We start from the raw sequence: 18,596 nt of genomic DNA, 5'->3' as shown, positions 1-18,596 counted from the left end.
TTAAACTTCACTAGTGTGTCAGGCAGTGTATTCCATGCACCAACCACTCCCTGAGTGAAAAACCTTCCTCTAATATCCCCCTTGAACTTCCCTCCCCCTACCTTAAAGCCATGTCCTCTTGTACTGAGTAGTGGTGCCCTGGGGAAGAGGTGCTGGCTGTCCACCCTGTCTATTCCTCTTAATATCTCTATCTTAATTCCTCTATCATGTCTACTTTCATCCTCCTTCTCTCCAAAGAGTAAAGCCCTAGCTCCCTTAATCTCTGATCATAATCCATACTCTAAACCAGGCAGCATCTTGGTAAATCTCCTTTGTACCCTTTCCAATGCTTCCACATCCTTCCTATACTGAGGTGACCAGAACTGGACACAGTACTCCCAAGTGTGGCCTTACTAGAGTTTTATAGAGCTGCATCATTATATCGCATCTCTTAAACTCTATGCCTTGACTTATGAAAGCTAACACCCCATAAGCTTTCTTAACTACCCTATTTACCTGTGAGGCAACTTTCAGGGATCTGTGGACATGTACCCCCAGATCCCTCTGCTTCTCCACACTACCAAGTATCCTGCTATTTACTTTGTACTCTGCCTTGGAGTTTGTCCTTCCAAAGTGTTCCACCTCACACTTCTCCAGGTTGAACTCCATCTGACACTTCTCAGCCCATTTCTGCATCCTATCAATGGGAGGATTATTGACATTGGAGGAACAGAGGGATCTTTGGGTCCATGTCCATAGCTTCCTCAAAGTTGATAGGGTTGTTAAGGTGTACGGTGATATTGGCCTCCATTAGTTGGGGTATTTAGTTCAAGGGCTGCAAGATAATGTTGCAGCTCTATAAAATCCTGGTTATACCTTACTTGGAATGTTGTGTTCTGTTTTGGTCGCCTCATTATAGGAAGAATATGGTGCAGAGGAGATTTATCGGGAAGCTACCTGGAATGGAGAGCCTGTCTATGAGGACAGGTTGAATGAGCTGGGAATAATTGGAGCAAAGAAGGTTGAGAGGTGATTTAATAGAGGTGCACAAGATAATCAGAGGCATAGATCAAGTGGGTGGCCCAGAGAGGAAATGGCTTATATGAGGGGGCATAATTCTAAGGTAATTGGAGGAAAATTAAAGGGTTTTCAGAGGTAGATTTTTTACACACAGTGGTGAGTGTGTGGAATGTGCTGCCTGCAGTGGTCGTAGAGGCAGATGCATTAGGACATTTAAGAGATCTTTAGATAGGCACATGGATGATGGGAATATGGTGGGCTATGTGAGAGGGAAAGGGTTGTGACTGATCTTAGAGTGGGTTAAAATGTTGGTACAATATCCTGGCTAAATCACCTGTACTGTTCTTACTGGTCGATAGTTCCCAGGTTTTTCTTTGGATCAAGGATGATGGATCAACTTTATGTGCCATGTACGTTTAATGTATTAGGAATTTGTTGTGATGTGTTGGCATGATATACAACAAAAAACAGCATTCAATAATTATACAGAATATAGAATTATATTAAAAAATTAAGATTAAAGTACAGATGTGGAATAAAATATGCATAACTACATGAATACCAGCATGTATTTACAATGTAAACAGCATTATAAAAAGTGGGTTAAAGTGTTTGTGGTGTAGTAACTGAAGTATTTAGAGCAGGGTTTGAGGGCACTGACCAGAATTGCTTGTCAGATTAACTGCCCGGGATAAGAAATTTGACATGGTGTGAAGTTTTGTTTTAATAGCCCAATAGCACTTTCCATCCCTCTTAAATAAAGACCCAGTATTCAGTACCCTCTAGTCTACTGGCACCTCACATGAGAAAGAGTGACATTATCTAGCGTAATACTGTTGATTTTACTTTTGCTTCATTACTAACCTGAATGTCCACTGTCTCTGCCACTGACATACTACGATTGCTCTGTGTCCTGTTTGCAAGATGCACCACAGAATATTTGAGTTTTTTCCTCTATACTCCCTAAACTTCCATCTTCCCAACTAAAAGTCAAGGGCAAAAGCTGTACGAGAACCCTGTCACTTTATGCTTTCTTCCAGATGAACATGAGCTAATTTGATTTTAAATAGCCATTCCTTTATTGTTACCTTGGAAATTCCAAGAACTCCCTAACAAACAGAGTTATGGGGATACCTTTTTCACATGGAATGTAGCAGTACAAAAAGTCAGCACGTCATCTCTTTTCATAGACTTGGATGTCTGCATCCAAGAATAATTTAATAAAAAAAAACACTTAACTGTATCGGTTAATACTCCATTGAAAAATATATATTTTATTTCTTTTAGCTTACGATGTCTCAACGTGTCTGCAAACAATCTGGAATCGCTGCCTGTTAGCAGTGATACTGAAGAGAGTCTCAGTATGCTGCAAGAACTTTACTTAACTGGAAACAACTTGACTGATAAGTATGTATCAACGCTGACTGGACATCCACGTCTTCGAGTACTCCATTTGGCTTACAACCAACTTCAGTCATTCCCAGCCAGGTAAAGCACTATTCCTCTTCATGCATCCAGCAGTCAGTAACTGTTTAACCAATATTGACAGAATCCTCAGTCCTAGGTTTGAAGGTCATCCAATCATAAAGAAAATAACGTGCGTCAATTTGAAGGGGTGGATAGGGTGTTCCCAAATACGAATGACATTAGTCAATAATGTTTTAGTTCAAGCCCAGTTGTTTTCTGCCTAGCTATGACAAGCTAACTGAAAGAAATTAAATTAATTAAGTGTTCATATAATATGGTGATAAGCACATGAGGGTACAAATAAAGAACAGAATGACATGCTGTAAGGTTCAAATTAATGGTGGATGTTGTTTGAAAGATAAACATTGTTATAGACAAAGGCACACGAGTGGATCTACAGATGCTGGAAATAAATAAAAACACAAAATGCTGGCAGAAGTCAGCAGGCCAGACAGCATCTATGACAACATTGATGCTGTCTGGCCTGCTGAGTTCTGCCAGCATGTTGTGTTTTTATTGATATGGACAATTTGGGTTAAAGCACTTTATTACTGTAAATTCAATGTAATTTTGTGCAATATTGAATGACAATGTTTTGATAGCTTCCATGTCTGAATAACCGTGGTAGGCTATACTGGTGTAGATTATGTAACAATTAACATGTTAGAGATTGAAATTGTCATAGTAATTATCATAAGGAGTGATGGGGAAGGAGCAGTGAAGTGAGCTAGGGACAGTGAATTATATGCCCAGCTTCAACATGCCAAATAAAGCTGAATAAATAATAGAATTGTTTCCAGAACATAGCTGAGTTTATTTACCAGAAAACATTCCAGGACCTTGTATGTTATTGGGCCAATAGATTCTGGACATCCGTCTGTGTTACCAAGCCAGAGATGACTCTTGATAATTCATGCAGCTGAAGTCCCATTATACTGCTGTCAATTATATTACGTCCTGTAATACCTCCTCCTAAGTAGATTGAGCTCCACCCTGGAAGCGGAGACAGGGCAGTTTGATGCACAGTGGCAGATAGTGACCCACAATGTAGAACTGCCCAAGGAAGTACTGTCATTGTTCATCCTAAAGCTTTGCAATCAGAACTGCACTGAATGCTCCAAGTGTGGCCTCGCCAATGTCTTGTATAGTTGCAACATGACATTTTAACCCTATCGCATTACCCATCTGCCTTCTCCAAAGAAAATATTCCCAGCCTCTCCAATCTGTCATTATAATCATAGTCTTTCATCCCAGAATCATTCTTTTAAATTTCCCCTGGATCCTCTCCAACATTTCCAATAATGAAGTGACTAGAATTGAGAATGATGCTCAATTGATGAGCCTGTCTATATTCTGCTGCAATCTATTGCTGTCCTCTGTTACTAACACGACTGCCTGGTTTTGTGGCATCTGCAAATTTGGAACTTATGGCTTGTATTCCAAATCCAGGTTAAGAATGGCCTTGGTAAAATTCACTGAGAAATACCTCTTTTCACCTTCCTCCAGTCTGGAAAACAGTCATTCATCGTTACTTTCTGTTTTTCTCAAAGCAACTTTGTATTTGCTGCTAAACAGCACCTTACTGAAAGTATTCTAGCAATTTCTGTACACCTGCATTATCCTTATCCACTCTTACCTCATCAAAAAAAGTATCAGATTGGTTAAATATGATATGATTTGCTTAATAAATATTGGCTTCCCTTAATTAATCTATTTTCTTCTCTGCGATGAAGAAAATAATCAATGTTTCTTAAAGCTTTCCCATGAGTAAAGTTAAGCTGGGTCACCCTTCCTCTATTTTTGGAAAAAGAGAGTACCATTTGCCACTGTCTGGTCATCTGACACCACTGCTTTATTCAGAGAACATTGAATGACTACAGTCAGCATTCCTGTGATATCCTTCAATATTTCCCTCAGATTCCTAAATGCATCCCTTTAATCCATTTCCAGCTAGAAGACTGTACTTCACCAGGTCTACTGATAAGATGGAAATTGGTTTAATGAATCAAGTTGCTGCTTGAAGATCTGTATAAGATAAATATAAAAATACACCTAGTTCTCAATATCTCCTGACTTGTCTGTAGAAATGTGTATTCGCAAGGTCAGCTGTGTATTTGTAGGAATGTTTTTCACCGGAGTCCTAACGCATGGTCTTCATTAAATCCTCTTTGCCATGATGTGTGTTGCATTTAATACAGTGTTTCTTGACTACTTATCCCGACAAGAGGTGAAACATGCCACTACAACTTGTAAAGAATTTGTTATATCAATTAGGGGTTTGACTGTTGTATGTTATGATGTCTTAGTCTTGTTGCCAGCAGCCTTGCATGTATTCACCTTTGTTGTTGCTAGGGGCTTTGACATCCCTTATGGATAATAAATATTATATTTAGTGGTATAATAAGTTGAGACAACTCACCATGACGTTCATTTGTTGTTTGGGGTGAATGTAAGGTCTCAAATGTAAAGCAGCCACTTACAAATCACACACAAAATGCTGGAGGAACTTAGCAAGTCAGGCAGCATCTATGGAGAGAAAAAGCGGACATTTCCCTCCATAGACGCTGCCTGACCTGCTAAGTTCCTCCAGCATTTTGTGTGTGTGTCACTCTGGATATGTAGCATCTGCAGAATCTCTTGAGTTTATGCTTTACAATTCATTAGTAGCTGGTAATGATTTAATGATTTAAAAAAGTGGTATTCAAATCTATTAATTACTTCTATTCTTTTTTCCTATAGTAAACTGTCAAAGTTAGAGTTACTAGAAGAACTGAATCTAAGTGGGAACAAACTGAAGGCTATTCCTACCACCATAACCAACTGCAAGCGACTGCACACACTCATTGTTCACTCCAATAACATTGCAGTCTTTCCAGAGATCTTACAGTTACCCGAGATCAAGGTGCAAAGTGTGTTTTGAATTGTTCTGACAAGTGTTTAATGATACTCTGTTGAACCCACCAGGGCTATTTGTTTACCTAAAGCTTGCTATAATTTTCCGCAGCTATAATTTATATATTTCACTATCAACTCTTTCAATCTGTACTCTTAGTTTTTCCACAGATATCTTTTAATGTTCTTTTATGGTCATTGTTGCTTCCTAATCACGGATCCAAAGCTTGGTTATAAAATAGCCTATAATGCATAATGGCATATTAACATATATTAAATATAATTGCAGAGATGCATTTATAAGTTGGAAACTACAATTTTAATAGCTATACAATATTTGTAGATATACAGTACTGTGCAAAAGACTTAGGCATGTAAGAGAATTCTGTAAAGTGAAGATTCTTTCAAAAGTAATGAAATGAAAAGTTTCTAAATATCAAAAGATCTGTAAAGAACAGTAAACAACAAAAAAAAACTAAATCAAATCAGTATTTGGTTAGACCGCCCTTTGCCTTTAAATCTGCTTCAATTCCCTTAGGTACACAGTGCAGTTTTATATATGAAGAAAAATCGGCTGGAAAATTGTTCCAAGCATCTTGAGGACCTTGCCACATTTCTTCTGCACACTGTGGCTGTCTTGCTCGCTTCTTTCTCTCCAGCTATCCAAGACAGTCTCAATGCTGTTGAGATCAGGTCTCTGTGAAGGCCATACATTCTGTTGCAGAACTACTACTTCTTTTCACTGAAGATACTGTAGTTCCTTATGAGACTGTAACACATAGGTGCTGAATTAGGCCATTAAGCCCATTGAGTACTCTGCCATTTCATCATGGCTGATCCCAGATCCCCTTCAACCCCATACGCCTGCCCTCTCACCATATCCCCAGATGCCATGACCAATCAGGAAACTTCTGCTTTAAATATACTCACGGACATGGGCTCCACCGCAGTCTGTGGTAGAGCATCCCACAGATGCACCACTCTTTGGCTAAAAAAAAAAATTCCTCCTTCCTTGTGCCTATCAATTTTGAAGCTATGCCATCTAGCTCTGGATACCCCCATCTGAGGAAACATCCTCTCCACATACACCTTATCCAGTCCTTTCAACATTCGGTAGGTTTCAATTAGATCCCCACACATTCTTCTAGATTCCAGTGAGTCCAGGCCCAAAGCTCACAAACACTACACATACTTTAAACCCTTCATTCCTGGAATCATCCCGTGAACCTCTGGACTCTTTCCAATGACAATACATCCTTTGACATAAGGGGCCCGAAACTCTTGACAATACTCCCAAGTGGAGCCTGACTAGTGTCTATAAAGCTTCAGCATTATCTCCTTTTTTAAAAATATTCTATTCCCCTTGAAATTACTGCCAACATTGCATTTGCCTCCTTCACCACAATCAACCTGTGAATTAACCTTCTGGGAGTCTTGCACGAAGACTCCTAAGTCCCTTTGCACCTCTAATGTTTGAATTTTCTCCCCATTTAGATAGTAGTCTGCACTATTGTTCCTTTTGCCAAATGTGTTATCGTACGTTTCCCAAAAATGTATTCCATCTGCCACAGGAATTGATAGCAGTGCTGAACTTACAATTGAGGAGGGACATCAGTTTGGTGTATCTCTTGTCTGTTGTGCTCAGTTTCTGTGGCTGACTGCTACTTTTCAGGTTCTCAACCTTGCGTGTTTCTTTGTGCTTCTTCAGAAGACCTTGAACAGCACATCTTGAAACTCCTGTCTGCCATGAAATTTCTGTTTGGGAGAGACCTTGCTGATGCAGAATAACCACCTTACATCTTGTTGCTATGCTCATTATTGCCATGGTGTAAGAACAGATGATTTGAAAGTTCTGCTGCAGAAGTGACAGCTTTCCTTTGCTCAGTTTGATTCCTCCTACACCCATTTCTGTTTCAGTTAACCAGTTTACAGGTAGTCCCTGAGTTACGAATGTCGGACTTACAGTCAACTCGTACTTACAAACCAAGGAAGGAGAATGCTGTCTGCCACTTTAAGTCGGATCGCGATGCCGTCTGCCATTTTAAGTCATTGTCATTGACACTGTCTTGAGTTGTTTAGCTTTGTATTTGGCTTAAATTTTTCTTAGTAAGATTCACCCTGACCCCACCTGCCCCCACGTTCCGGTCGGCTGATGGCGCAGTGAGATCAGCACCGGGCTGAAGAACGGAGTTTCCCAAGTTCGGTCCAGTGATAGACCACTCCTGTGCCAGGTTGATGTCAATCCAGTGACTCCGTACCATCCATGCTGGGTTGCTGTCGAGCTCGCAGCTTGACCTCATAAAAAAAAACCCACTGCCACCTCCAGTTTAAATTCCCGCACGGCGGAATATTGTGGATGATCAAATACCCAAACCCAGCACAGCCCCCACTTGTCCCATTTAGCCTGTCTCAATGCGGTGGTCCTTAGAACCCAGCGGACCTCGGGAGCTGGCAAAGCACAGGAGCCGCCGCCCGCAGTTCCATTGACGGGAAGCGATCGTGATTGAAAATAAAGTGGAAATAATAAAGCGTTTGGAAAGAGATGAAACACCTTCGGTCATTGGAAAAGTGTTAGCTACAGTCGGTCAACGATCGGAACAATTTTAAAGGACAACGGGTAAAGTGAGATTAATGGAGCATGTGAAAGGCGCTGCCCAAATTAAAGCTGCAATTATTACTAAGACTAAGACAAATGTTTGACTAACTGACGCTAAATAATACCAGATGTACTTGTACCGACTTCTGTACAAATCCGACTTAAAGATGGACTCAGGAACGGAACTCCTACGTAACCTGGGGACTGCCTGTAATTCATTCAACTCGTCCTGTCATTCAATATTGAATTGAATTGACTTTATTACTTACATCCTTCACATACATGAGGAGTAAAATTCTTTACGCTACATCTCAGTCTAAATATTCCATGTACAATTTTTAGTAATTTGTAATATAGTATGTACCACAGGACAGTCAATATAACATAGAAATGTAATTGTATCAGCGTGAATTAATGAATCTGATGGCCTGGTGGAAGAAGCTGTCCTGGAGCCTGTTGGTCCTGGCTTTTATGCTGCAGTGCCATTTCCTGGATAGTAGCAGCTGGTTTGTGGTTGGGGTGACTTAGGTCCCCAGTGATCCTTCGGGCCCTTTTTACACACCTATCTTTGTAAGTGTCCTGAAGTGGGAGGTTCACATCTATAAGTGTGCTGTCTGCACCGCTCTCTGCAGAGCCCTTTGATTGAGGGAAGTACAGTTCCATATTAGGCAGTGATGCAGCCAGTCAAGATGCTCTCAATTGTGCCCCTGTAGAAAGTTCTTAGGATTTGGGTGCCCATAGCAAACTTCTTCAACCATCTGAGGTGAAAGAGGCTCTGTTGTGCTTCACCACAAAACCAGTATGTACAGACCACGAGGTCCTCGGTGATGTGGATGCCAAGGAACTTAAAGCTGTTTACACTCTCAACCCCAGATCCACTGATGTCAATAGGAGTTGGCCTTTCTCCATTCCTCCTGTAGTCCACAACCAGTTCCCCTGTTTTTGCAATATTGAGGGAGAGGTTGTTTTCTTAACTCCACTGCAGGATGATTACTGTTTCTCTATAGGCTGCCTCGTTATTATTTGAGATTAGGCCAATCAATGTAGTATCATCAGCAAATTTAACTATCAGATTGGAGCTGTAGGTGGCGACACAGTCATGAGTATACAGAGAGTAAAGGAAGGGACTTAGTGCACAGCCCTGAGGGTCAGAGGAGCAGATGTGAGGGAGACCACTCTTATCACCTGCCGACGATCTGACAGGAAGTCCAGGGTCCAGCTGCACAAGACATGGTGAAGGCCGAGGTCTCTGAGCTTCTTGTTGAGCCTGGAGGGAATGATGGTATTGAATGCTGAACTGTAGTCCAAGAACAGCATTTTCACATAAGTATCCCTCTTCTCCAGATGTGTAAGGATGGTGTGTAGAGCTGTGGCTTTTGTGTCATCTGTCGATTGTGTCGATAGGCGAATTGTAGCGGGTTCGATGTGGGTGGTAGCATGCTGCAGATGTAGTCCTTGACCAGCCTCTCAAAGCATGTGCTTATTATTGAGGTGAGTGTGACAGGATGCCAGTTATTCAGATATGTTACCTTGGTCTTTTTAGGTACAGGGACTATGGTGGATGTTTTGAAGCAGGAGGGCACTCTACACTGGGAGAGGGAGAGACTAAAAATGTCTAAACACACCTTCACAGGGCCATATACCTACAAAGTAATCAAGTTTTTATTTGAAAAGTGGCCTATTACTTAAGATGTTACTTCCTTTATTGAAATGCAAAAAAATTCTCTAGCATTTAATTTTTTGGAAAATTGATGTTTTGAAATGTAAAATTTGCTCTTTTCTCCTGACGTACCAATGCAGAAGACAAAGAATAAACATCTGAAACAAAATTTATATTAAATAAAATCTAGGAAGCATGTCTTTTGCATAATACTGTATAGCACCATGAAATTTGACCATTAACAAAGTCTATGGATCTCTGTTGAAGAGACATGTATTATAAGCTCATTGCTTGGTTTTTCAGCTAGACACACGAAGGTAAAGCATTCTCTTACACTTCACAATATTGGATCCCTTCTGGTTTCTAATTATCTGCTTGGTGATTGTTACTGCCTGTTTCAATCTTCCATCACAGTTGAGGACCATGCATGATGGCTTTCTGAAGGACATAATATTCTTATATAACTTGGTTATATGATTATCTGGTCTGATGCAAATGAAAACTAAAAACACCTCTCTCTGCAGAAGTTTTAAATGATAAAATGGCAGCAAAACGATAATCATGACAGCCTACAATAATATGCACTTCAAGTCAGTATTCATCAAGTATTCTATTTTGTTTTCCTTTTAAGTTACTTCTTTGTAATAACTTGTATTAAATAGGTGCCAGGCTTGTCTGTTTGATCATTCATTCTCTTGCTCTGTGACTAGTTGGTTAAGCAAACATTATTATTTGCTCAAATCTGGTACAACTGTTCTGACTGATCTGCTTAATCGAATTTCCTTCATCCCATTTTAGTTGGTTGACCTCAGCTGCAATGATCTTACAGAGATAATGATACCTGAGACCCTTCCAGCCACATTGCAGGAACTGGACTTGGCTGGCAACCCAAATCTTGTTCTTGACCACAAGACCTTAGAAATATTCAGGTAGGTGTAATAATTTTCATTCCCAAGTGGAACTTTCATTCCAAACACAAATAAAAATGTAGTTTGGAAACATTCAGTGAGTTGGTTGCAAGTGACATTTCATCTTCCTGAATTTTCAGTAGTATAAAAAAGCATTAGAATTTTTAAAAAATCTATAAAGTTATTTAAAACAAAACAAAGCATAGACATAAAGACATAGAAACAGAAAAAGTGAGAGCCTGTTACTTGCAAAAGGATGGGATTGGTTACATAACCTAAGTAACATCTATACAAATAAAACATGTGTTCAAGGATATATAAATGTTTACAATGTATTAGCTGAGAGGGGAGAAAGAAAGCACATAGGTTGTGTAGAACTCAAATTTAACTCATAAAAACCATGGTACGCACCATATACCAAGTACCAAGAGATTGACTCAATAAGTATAAGCTTAAATCTTTTGTGACAAACATGAATTCGACTCTGAATGGACCTGATGAATCTTTCAGTTATTGTACTGTTACAGAGTCACCATTTGATGAAAGTTAAAGAAACCCAAACTCTTATTAACATTTGCCAGCATTATTCAATTGCTGTGATAACACCTTTGTTGTCTTCAACCAAGTTTGATACATTTGTGAGAGTTACTTTCCTTAAATGCGTTGTTTGTTTTAAAAATTTGGCTTAGTCCAATTTGTGTTTGGAATAAATCAGACATATTATGGTAATTTTAGAATTAAAATTGTAACACTGGAGATTTTTTTTCCTTTTTCTCCATGTGTGAAATAAGCGTTTGAATGTAATGAATCAGAGATATGTTTACCAGATGAATGGATTGTTAAATACAGGTGTCCCCCCCCCCCACTTTACAAAGGTAGAGCGTTCCTATTAAACCTTTCTTAAGCCGAAATTATGTAAAGCGAAGAACCATTAATTTATATGAGAAAAATTTTTGTAAACACGAAAATCCTCTTTGTAATGCGAAAACGTACTAATGTAGGTCTTTTGTAAAAGCGAAGTGGCATAAAGCGAACATTCGTAAAGCGGGGGACACCTGTATGTGTTTGGCTTCCAGGTATTTTTGGTAATTTAGAATTACAGGTTTGCCCCCGCTATTAAAAGGTAGAGCGTTCCTATAAAATGCTTCGTAAGCCAGAATGTCGTAAAGTGAAGAAGCAATTACCATTTATTTACATGGGAAAAATTTGTGAGCATTTGCAGACCCAAAAAATAACCTACCAAATCATGGCAAATAGCACATAAAACCTAAAATAATAGTAATATATAGTAAAAGCAGGAATGATCTGATAAATACACAGCCTATATGAAGTAGGAATACTTTTCTGCAATTATTGCAGCACTGTCCACCGCAGCAAAAATCTCATGTACGGTAAGTGCTCTCGGCAGAAAGACTCGGCACAAGTGCTCTCGGCGGAAGCACTCTTTCCAGTAACCTTTAAGCTATGAAGCTGCCAAATCATACCAAATAACACATAAAAATACACTGCCTATATAAAGTAGAAATAATGTATGTCCAGTGCAGTTTCATTTACCAGAATCAGGAAGACAGCGAGCACACTGATGATGATGTGTTAGGCTGAGTTGTCAGAGGTTGGCACGGTGGGAAACTGGGGTGTCGTCTCATTGTCATCTGCTTCCATCAGGGCAGGCAGGTCACCTTCTTCTAAGTCTGCCTGCCTCGATGTCAAAGATCGGGGTTCATCGTCTGCTATGGCTGATGTGGAAGGCTTGAAAAACGACTGTATGCTTGACTGCTTAGCCTCGCGCATTTTTCTATCAAACAGTTCTTTGTAAGCACTCAAACCATCCTGCAAATATGCTGTAAACCTACAAATTCCATTTCCAGAAAAGTTGGGATACTTTCCAAAATGCAATAAAAACAAAAATCTGTGATATGTTAATTCACGTGAACCTTTATTTAACTGACAAAAGTCCAAAGAAAAGATTTTCAATAGTTTTACTGACCAACTTAATTGTATTTTGTAAATATACACAAATTTAGAATTTGATGGCTGCACTCAACAAAAGTTGGGACAGAGGCATGTTAACCATTGTGTTACATCACCTTTCCTTTTAATAACACTTTTTAATCGTTTTGGAACTGAGGATACTAATTGTAGTAGATTTGCAATTGGAAATTTTGTCCATTCTTGCTTGATGTAAGACTTCAGCTGCTCAACAGTCCGTGGTCTCCGTTGTCTGATTCTCTTCATGATGCGCCATACATTTTCAATAGGAGATAGATCTGGACTGGCAGCAGGCCAGTCAAGCACACGCACTCTGTGTCTACAAAGCCACGCTGTTGTAGCCCGTGCAGAATGTGATCTGGCATTGGCCTGATGAAATAAGCATTTTTGTCCCAGAAAGAGATGTTGCCTTGATGGCAACATATGTCTCTCTAAAATCCTAATATACGCCTCAGAATCAATGGTACCTTCACATACGTGCAACTCACCCATGCCGTGGGCACTGATGCACCCCCATACCATCACAGATGCTGGCTTTTGCACATTTCACTGATAACAATCAGGATGGTCATTTTCATCTTTGGCACGGAGAACTCGACGCCTGTTTTTTTTTACAAAAACTAGCTGAAATGTGGACTCATCTGAACACAGCACACGGTTCCACAGTCTTTCAGTCCATCTGAGATGAGCTCGGGCCCAGAGAACTCGCCGGCGTTTCTGCATAGAGTTGATGTATGCAGTAATACAGTTTCAAGTTGCATTTCTGGATGTAGCGACGGACTGTGTTAAGTGACAATGGTTTTCTGAAGTACTCCCGAGCCCAGGTGGCTATAATTGTCACAGTAGCATGACGGTTTCTTAGGCAGTGCCGCCCGAGGGCTCGAAGATCATGCGCATTCAACAGTGGTTTCCCACCTTGCCCTTTACGCACTGAGATGTCTCTGAATTCTCTGAATCTTTTCACAATATTATGTACTGTAGATGTTGAAAGACCTAAATTCTCTGCAATCTTACATTGAGAAATGTTCCTTTTGAACTGACTAACAATTCTCTCACGAATTTTGGCACAAAGGGGTGAGCCACGACCCATCCTTGCTTGCAAAGACTGAGCTTTTGATGGACACTACTTTTATACCCAGTCATGTTACCTCACCTGCTACCAATTAGCCTGCTTAATGTGCAGTCTTCCAAACCGGTGTTACTTGAGTATTCTGCGCACTTTTCAATCTTATTTGAACTCTGTCCCAACTTTTGTTGATTGTGTTGCAGCCATCAAATTCTAAATTTGTGAATATTTACAAAATACAATTAAGTTGGTCAGTAAAACTATTGAAAATCTTTTCTTTGTACTTATGTCAGTTAAATAAAGGTTCACGTGAATTAACATCACAAATTTTGTTTTTATTGCATTTTGGAAAATATCCCAACTTTTTTGGAAATGGGGTTTGTACATCCCCTTTCAAAATTAAAGTCATACTTTTCTGCAATCATTGCAGCGTTGTCAATCACAGCGAAAATCTCACGCAATTGCTTCACATTCAGTTCCTGGACAACTTCACTTTCGTGCTGTTGGCTACTGCGTTTGGTTTCAATTGTTATCCTTTCCTCTTCATCAGCTCTTCGTCTGTCAGTTCTTGGTCATAGGATGCCAAAATCTCTTCAACATCATTTTCATCAACTTCCACAAGCCAAACTCATTTTGTCCTTAACTTCGTTCACCACGATCAGAACGCTTAATTATGTCTAGTTTTATGCTAAGTGTAACACCGTTGCGTGCTCTTTTAGGCTTTTCCGATACCTTAGAACTCATCTTGCTAACGGATGCACAAAATAAATCGACATAAAGCACAGATGCTCACAGGAGGCACGTGTTTAAGCAATGCCGACTAGAATGCCGTTCCGGGGGAGGAGGTTGGCTGCTTGGTGTGCCTTTTTTCATAACAGTGAAAACACCTGTTAGCGAAAACAGGTAATTAATGTAGGTCTTTTGTAACAGTGAGGTGTCGTAAAGCGAACATTTGAAAAACGGGACACCTGTAACTGCACTTTGTCCTTGACTGCAACAACTTGCAGATGTATGACTTCTGTTGAAATGTTCTGCAAAAGAACATTGTATATTGAATGCTGGATAGACAATTATGGTCATGAAAATTGATATAAAAGTATACATTTTGATATTGCAGTCATATCACCACCCTGAAAATTGATCAGAAACCTCCTGCATGTAACGATTCAGTTGGAATTTCAACTCTCTGGAATCATGGGTATTCTGAAATGGCAGGGCACCGAAATAAGTAAGTACATCAGCAATAAGCTTGGTTACTGTTTGCTCTTTCAGTACTGCTGGTTTGTTTGCCATTTCCTTATGGTACATTCTCTTCCCCCTCATTTTTAAATTTTCTATTGCCAATTTCTGCTGAAATCTCTTCAAGTTGCAGTTTTCATTTCCTTATTCTTCCTAGTCTCTTCAAGGTCAATATCTATCTACTGTCTACACATTCAGTTTAATATCATAAGATAATTGATGCATATCAGTAAGACAACATAGGAACAGCTAATTTAAATGGCATGCTTTCAGTGGGTGAGCGAGAACAGGGAACTGAAGGTACTCATTCACTAATCCTGGAAAATTTGCAGATCAAATTGTTAAAATTTTTGATACATTTGGCCTTATAAATAGGAGCATTTAATTTGGAAACCAGGAAACCAGGAAACCATGTTCAAAGTTATCTTAGACTATTGTTTATAATTCTGAGCACCAGATTTGTAAGCATGTCAAAGCTTTGGAGAGAAAACACAAGAAGTTTTAGTAGAATGATGCCAATGAAGTCAGAACTTTCAGGTACATGAAGAAGTTGGAACTCAGATTGTTTTTAATCAGGATTACAGAGTCTCTCTTGCCCGAAGACCCACTGGCAGAGAAATTTAAAGCAGATCTTCAGAGCTTCGAGGGATTTTCTCAATGTGAGTAGATAGAAGTCATTTCTTCTGCCAGTGAGTCTTCTGGCAAGAGAGACTCTGTAATCCTGAGCAATTTCTGTCATTCTAACAGGAGTACCCACTTTTTTTATTTAGTAACTTTGTATTTTAAAACTATTTTTGTTTATAAGAATAAAATAAATTAATAAATTTTAATATTTTATCCTACATAATAAGTACGAAGATTTTTAATCAAAGTTGAAATGATAAGGTATTATGCGTTCTATTAATTCTAAGCTGATAACTAGTCTGTATGCTCATGGCAAAGGCAAGCCTTTAGATACATTGACCATTTGTTCAGGCAACCTTAAGTACCAATATATATGGAAAGTATTACTGGCCTCTGCCAAGACAGATGAAGTAATAAAACAGATTGAGACAAAATATGGAAATTAAACAGAAACATATTCTTATACATTAGGAGTGTGTTACAAAACATCATCTTCAAAATTGAGAGCAGCATGAGTAAGACACATTATAGTCAAATCATATGCCTAACGCTATCATAAAAACCACTACTTGCTTTCATCTGGTCGGTTATGCTTTGAATTTATGTCAAGGCAAATAATATATGCAGAAACTTGTGAAGTGGTAAAAATCAGAAGGAACTTTAAAGCAGTGATACAAAAGAATTGAAACTACAATTTTTGTTCATAATTTATAGTCACAAATAAGTTGCTCACTACAAATCATGTTCAAGTTGCGTGAAGAGTTAGTTTCTCTGCAGTACATATATTTTGTTATTTTAATGGCATTAAAATTAAATGAAACATAAATCAAACTTTGAATAGTGAAATGGGAAATCAAATTGTGTCAAAACATAGTATTAATATTCCAAAATATATTAGAAATCTGACAGTCTGACATCAGATTGTCCATAAATCCTGAAAGTTTGGTTCACTCATTAGTCTGGAATGTGAGCCAGGAATCCCAAGTGCAGTTAGGATTGGGATCTGGAACACAGACTATCAGTGATATGAATGGTTTTTCAGTCAGAGTTGGGATCTTGAATGCTTGTATGTTTCACTAATATGAAATAATCTGTTTGGATACCACTCGGACTAACATCCAATAGTCTGGAAAATTTTGTCCAGAATTACCAATGTAACAAAGGTGCAGATAATAGGTTTTATTCTATCAGCATTTGGGGAGTGTTAAGATTTTATTCTACTCTATTGATTAGTACTAATCTTTTTATTTTTATTAAACAAATACTTTGGTATTTCCAGACTCTGTCTTTCAGTCCTTGCCCTTGATAGTTTTGGGGATAACCCAGAGGCACTATACGGACTGTTTGATGGAGACAAGAACATGGAAATTCCTCGTTTATTGCAGTGCACTGTGGGAGATGTATTGGCAGAAGAATTGCAGCAGTCCTGCGTGGACACTGTTTACATGACTCACACATTCCTCGTCTCACACAGGTGAGAAATACGCATTTGCACCATCTGATATCAAGCACTATCTATTCTATTTACAGTAGCTTAAATGGAGAACCTTTTATTGTAAAATACTTTTCATCCCTGACCTTTAGAAATAAATCTGATATATTCTGAATGTAAAGTGCTGAAGATATGAGTTGAATTCCATGAATAATTCTGGAATTTGCAATTGAACAGTGACAGTGTAGTAGGCAAAGCAATTCTTGTTATGAAATATGATGGGAAACCATAGTGTAGAATTCATTTATCGGATATAAATCAACCACAATATCAACTACTTTCCCTTCATGTAGTTGTATGTTTAAAGATCAGCAGCTACCAATTGAGTGACTGAGTTTCTTAGCCAGAGTCTGAATCTACAATATAACTGGGGACTGGATGATTCCTTTTCAATTACATTGTGCCATCAATTGGTGTTCTAGGGTGTGACATTATCTTTTAATTTCTTTTAAGTAAGGAGATGAAACATTGTTAAACAATCTTTTATAGATTATATCATTTCTATTATTGATTTTGACTCTTATGTTTTTACCTATTATGGGCAATATTGTATCTCAAAGCTAAATAACTAATATACTACTGAATCCAAAGCTACATTTAGTTTTCTGTTTAATGTTGGAGATCTAGTACAGACATTACTACAGTTCCCCTTGTAATGCTTTATTTCATTTTTAAGAAAACTAGGGATGGTGGGACAGAAGTTGAGTTCTTCGTCTGTGTTGTGTCACATTCATCGTGATCCCAGTGACCACAGTAGCTACTTCACTCTTACTGTGGCTAATGTGGGCAATAGCCAAGTATTGTTATGCAGAGATGGGCAACCACTGCCACTTTCAAAGTTGTTCAGTCTTGGACAGTGTGCTGAAGAACTTGGAAGAGTGAAACAACAAAAAGCCATTATAACTGAGGTTAGTTTCAATATTTCCAATATTTTTAACCTGACACAGCTACATCTTTAATGCAGCCTTCCTTTTGCTAATGTTGGAATATGTATAATGTATTAACATTTATATCTAAAATAGAAAAGAAAAACTGGAAGCATTTAATCAGTTAGGCAACATCGGTGGAAAGAGAAACAGTTAATGTTGCAGGTTGAAGGTGCTGTATCAGAACAGGAAAGAAAGTAATTCTAGCATTTGTGTTTTTGAGTTTCATTTACATCTAAAACATTGTATTACGTAATGCTTCTTGGTACAGGCTTTGATATCCCTTTGAATTGTACTAAATAGTCTACAGTCGTCTTTCTGTCAACTCAACTGGAGCTGAAAATCTTATCATTGCTTTTGGCCACATCCTTTGCACTCTTGACTAGCCTGTCACTTTCTGCTGTACATAAGTTTGAGGTTAATGATAGCTGCTACTCGTGTAACAAACTTGCATTAAGTCTTGCTTACCCATCACACCTCTGCATATTGACTTACACTGGCAGCTTTTAAAATAGTCTCAATTTTAAAATTATCCTTGTTTTCAAATCTTCCCTCCTGCTTTATACCTCAAGAGTTTTTTTGGCTGTTTGAATTCTGACCTCAAGAATTCCAGAACTTATTTGCAACACAATTGCTATTTTGTCTTCAGCTGCCTGCACTCTAACTTCTGGAATGCTATCCTTCAATCTCCCTGCCTTCTATTTTCCCTTCTTTCTTTGAAGTGCTCCTTGAAACATA

At 38.7% G+C, this 18,596-nt stretch overlaps 1 protein-coding gene across 3 annotated transcripts in view; it reads left to right on the top strand.

The window, feature by feature from the left end:
• Positions 1 to 18,596, top strand: part of LOC132406893 (PH domain leucine-rich repeat-containing protein phosphatase 2-like) — a 141,957-nt gene that overhangs the window by 112,389 nt on the left and 10,972 nt on the right. For all 3 annotated transcript variants that reach the window (XM_059993004.1, XM_059993003.1, XM_059993005.1), the window contains 6 exons: positions 2,287 to 2,487; positions 5,206 to 5,368; positions 10,413 to 10,543; positions 14,695 to 14,805; positions 16,720 to 16,914; positions 17,609 to 17,840. In XM_059993004.1, the coding sequence (XP_059848987.1) occupies positions 2,287 to 2,487; positions 5,206 to 5,368; positions 10,413 to 10,543; positions 14,695 to 14,805; positions 16,720 to 16,914; positions 17,609 to 17,840 (1,033 nt within the window). The remainder of the gene's footprint in view (positions 1 to 2,286; positions 2,488 to 5,205; positions 5,369 to 10,412; positions 10,544 to 14,694; positions 14,806 to 16,719; positions 16,915 to 17,608; positions 17,841 to 18,596) is intronic.

The sequence above is a fragment of the Hypanus sabinus genome, chromosome 17 (genome assembly GCF_030144855.1).
Source record: "Hypanus sabinus isolate sHypSab1 chromosome 17, sHypSab1.hap1, whole genome shotgun sequence".
In the NCBI taxonomy this organism is placed as follows: Eukaryota; Metazoa; Chordata; class Chondrichthyes; order Myliobatiformes; family Dasyatidae; genus Hypanus; species Hypanus sabinus.
This window is presented reverse-complemented; position numbering and strand designations above follow the sequence as displayed.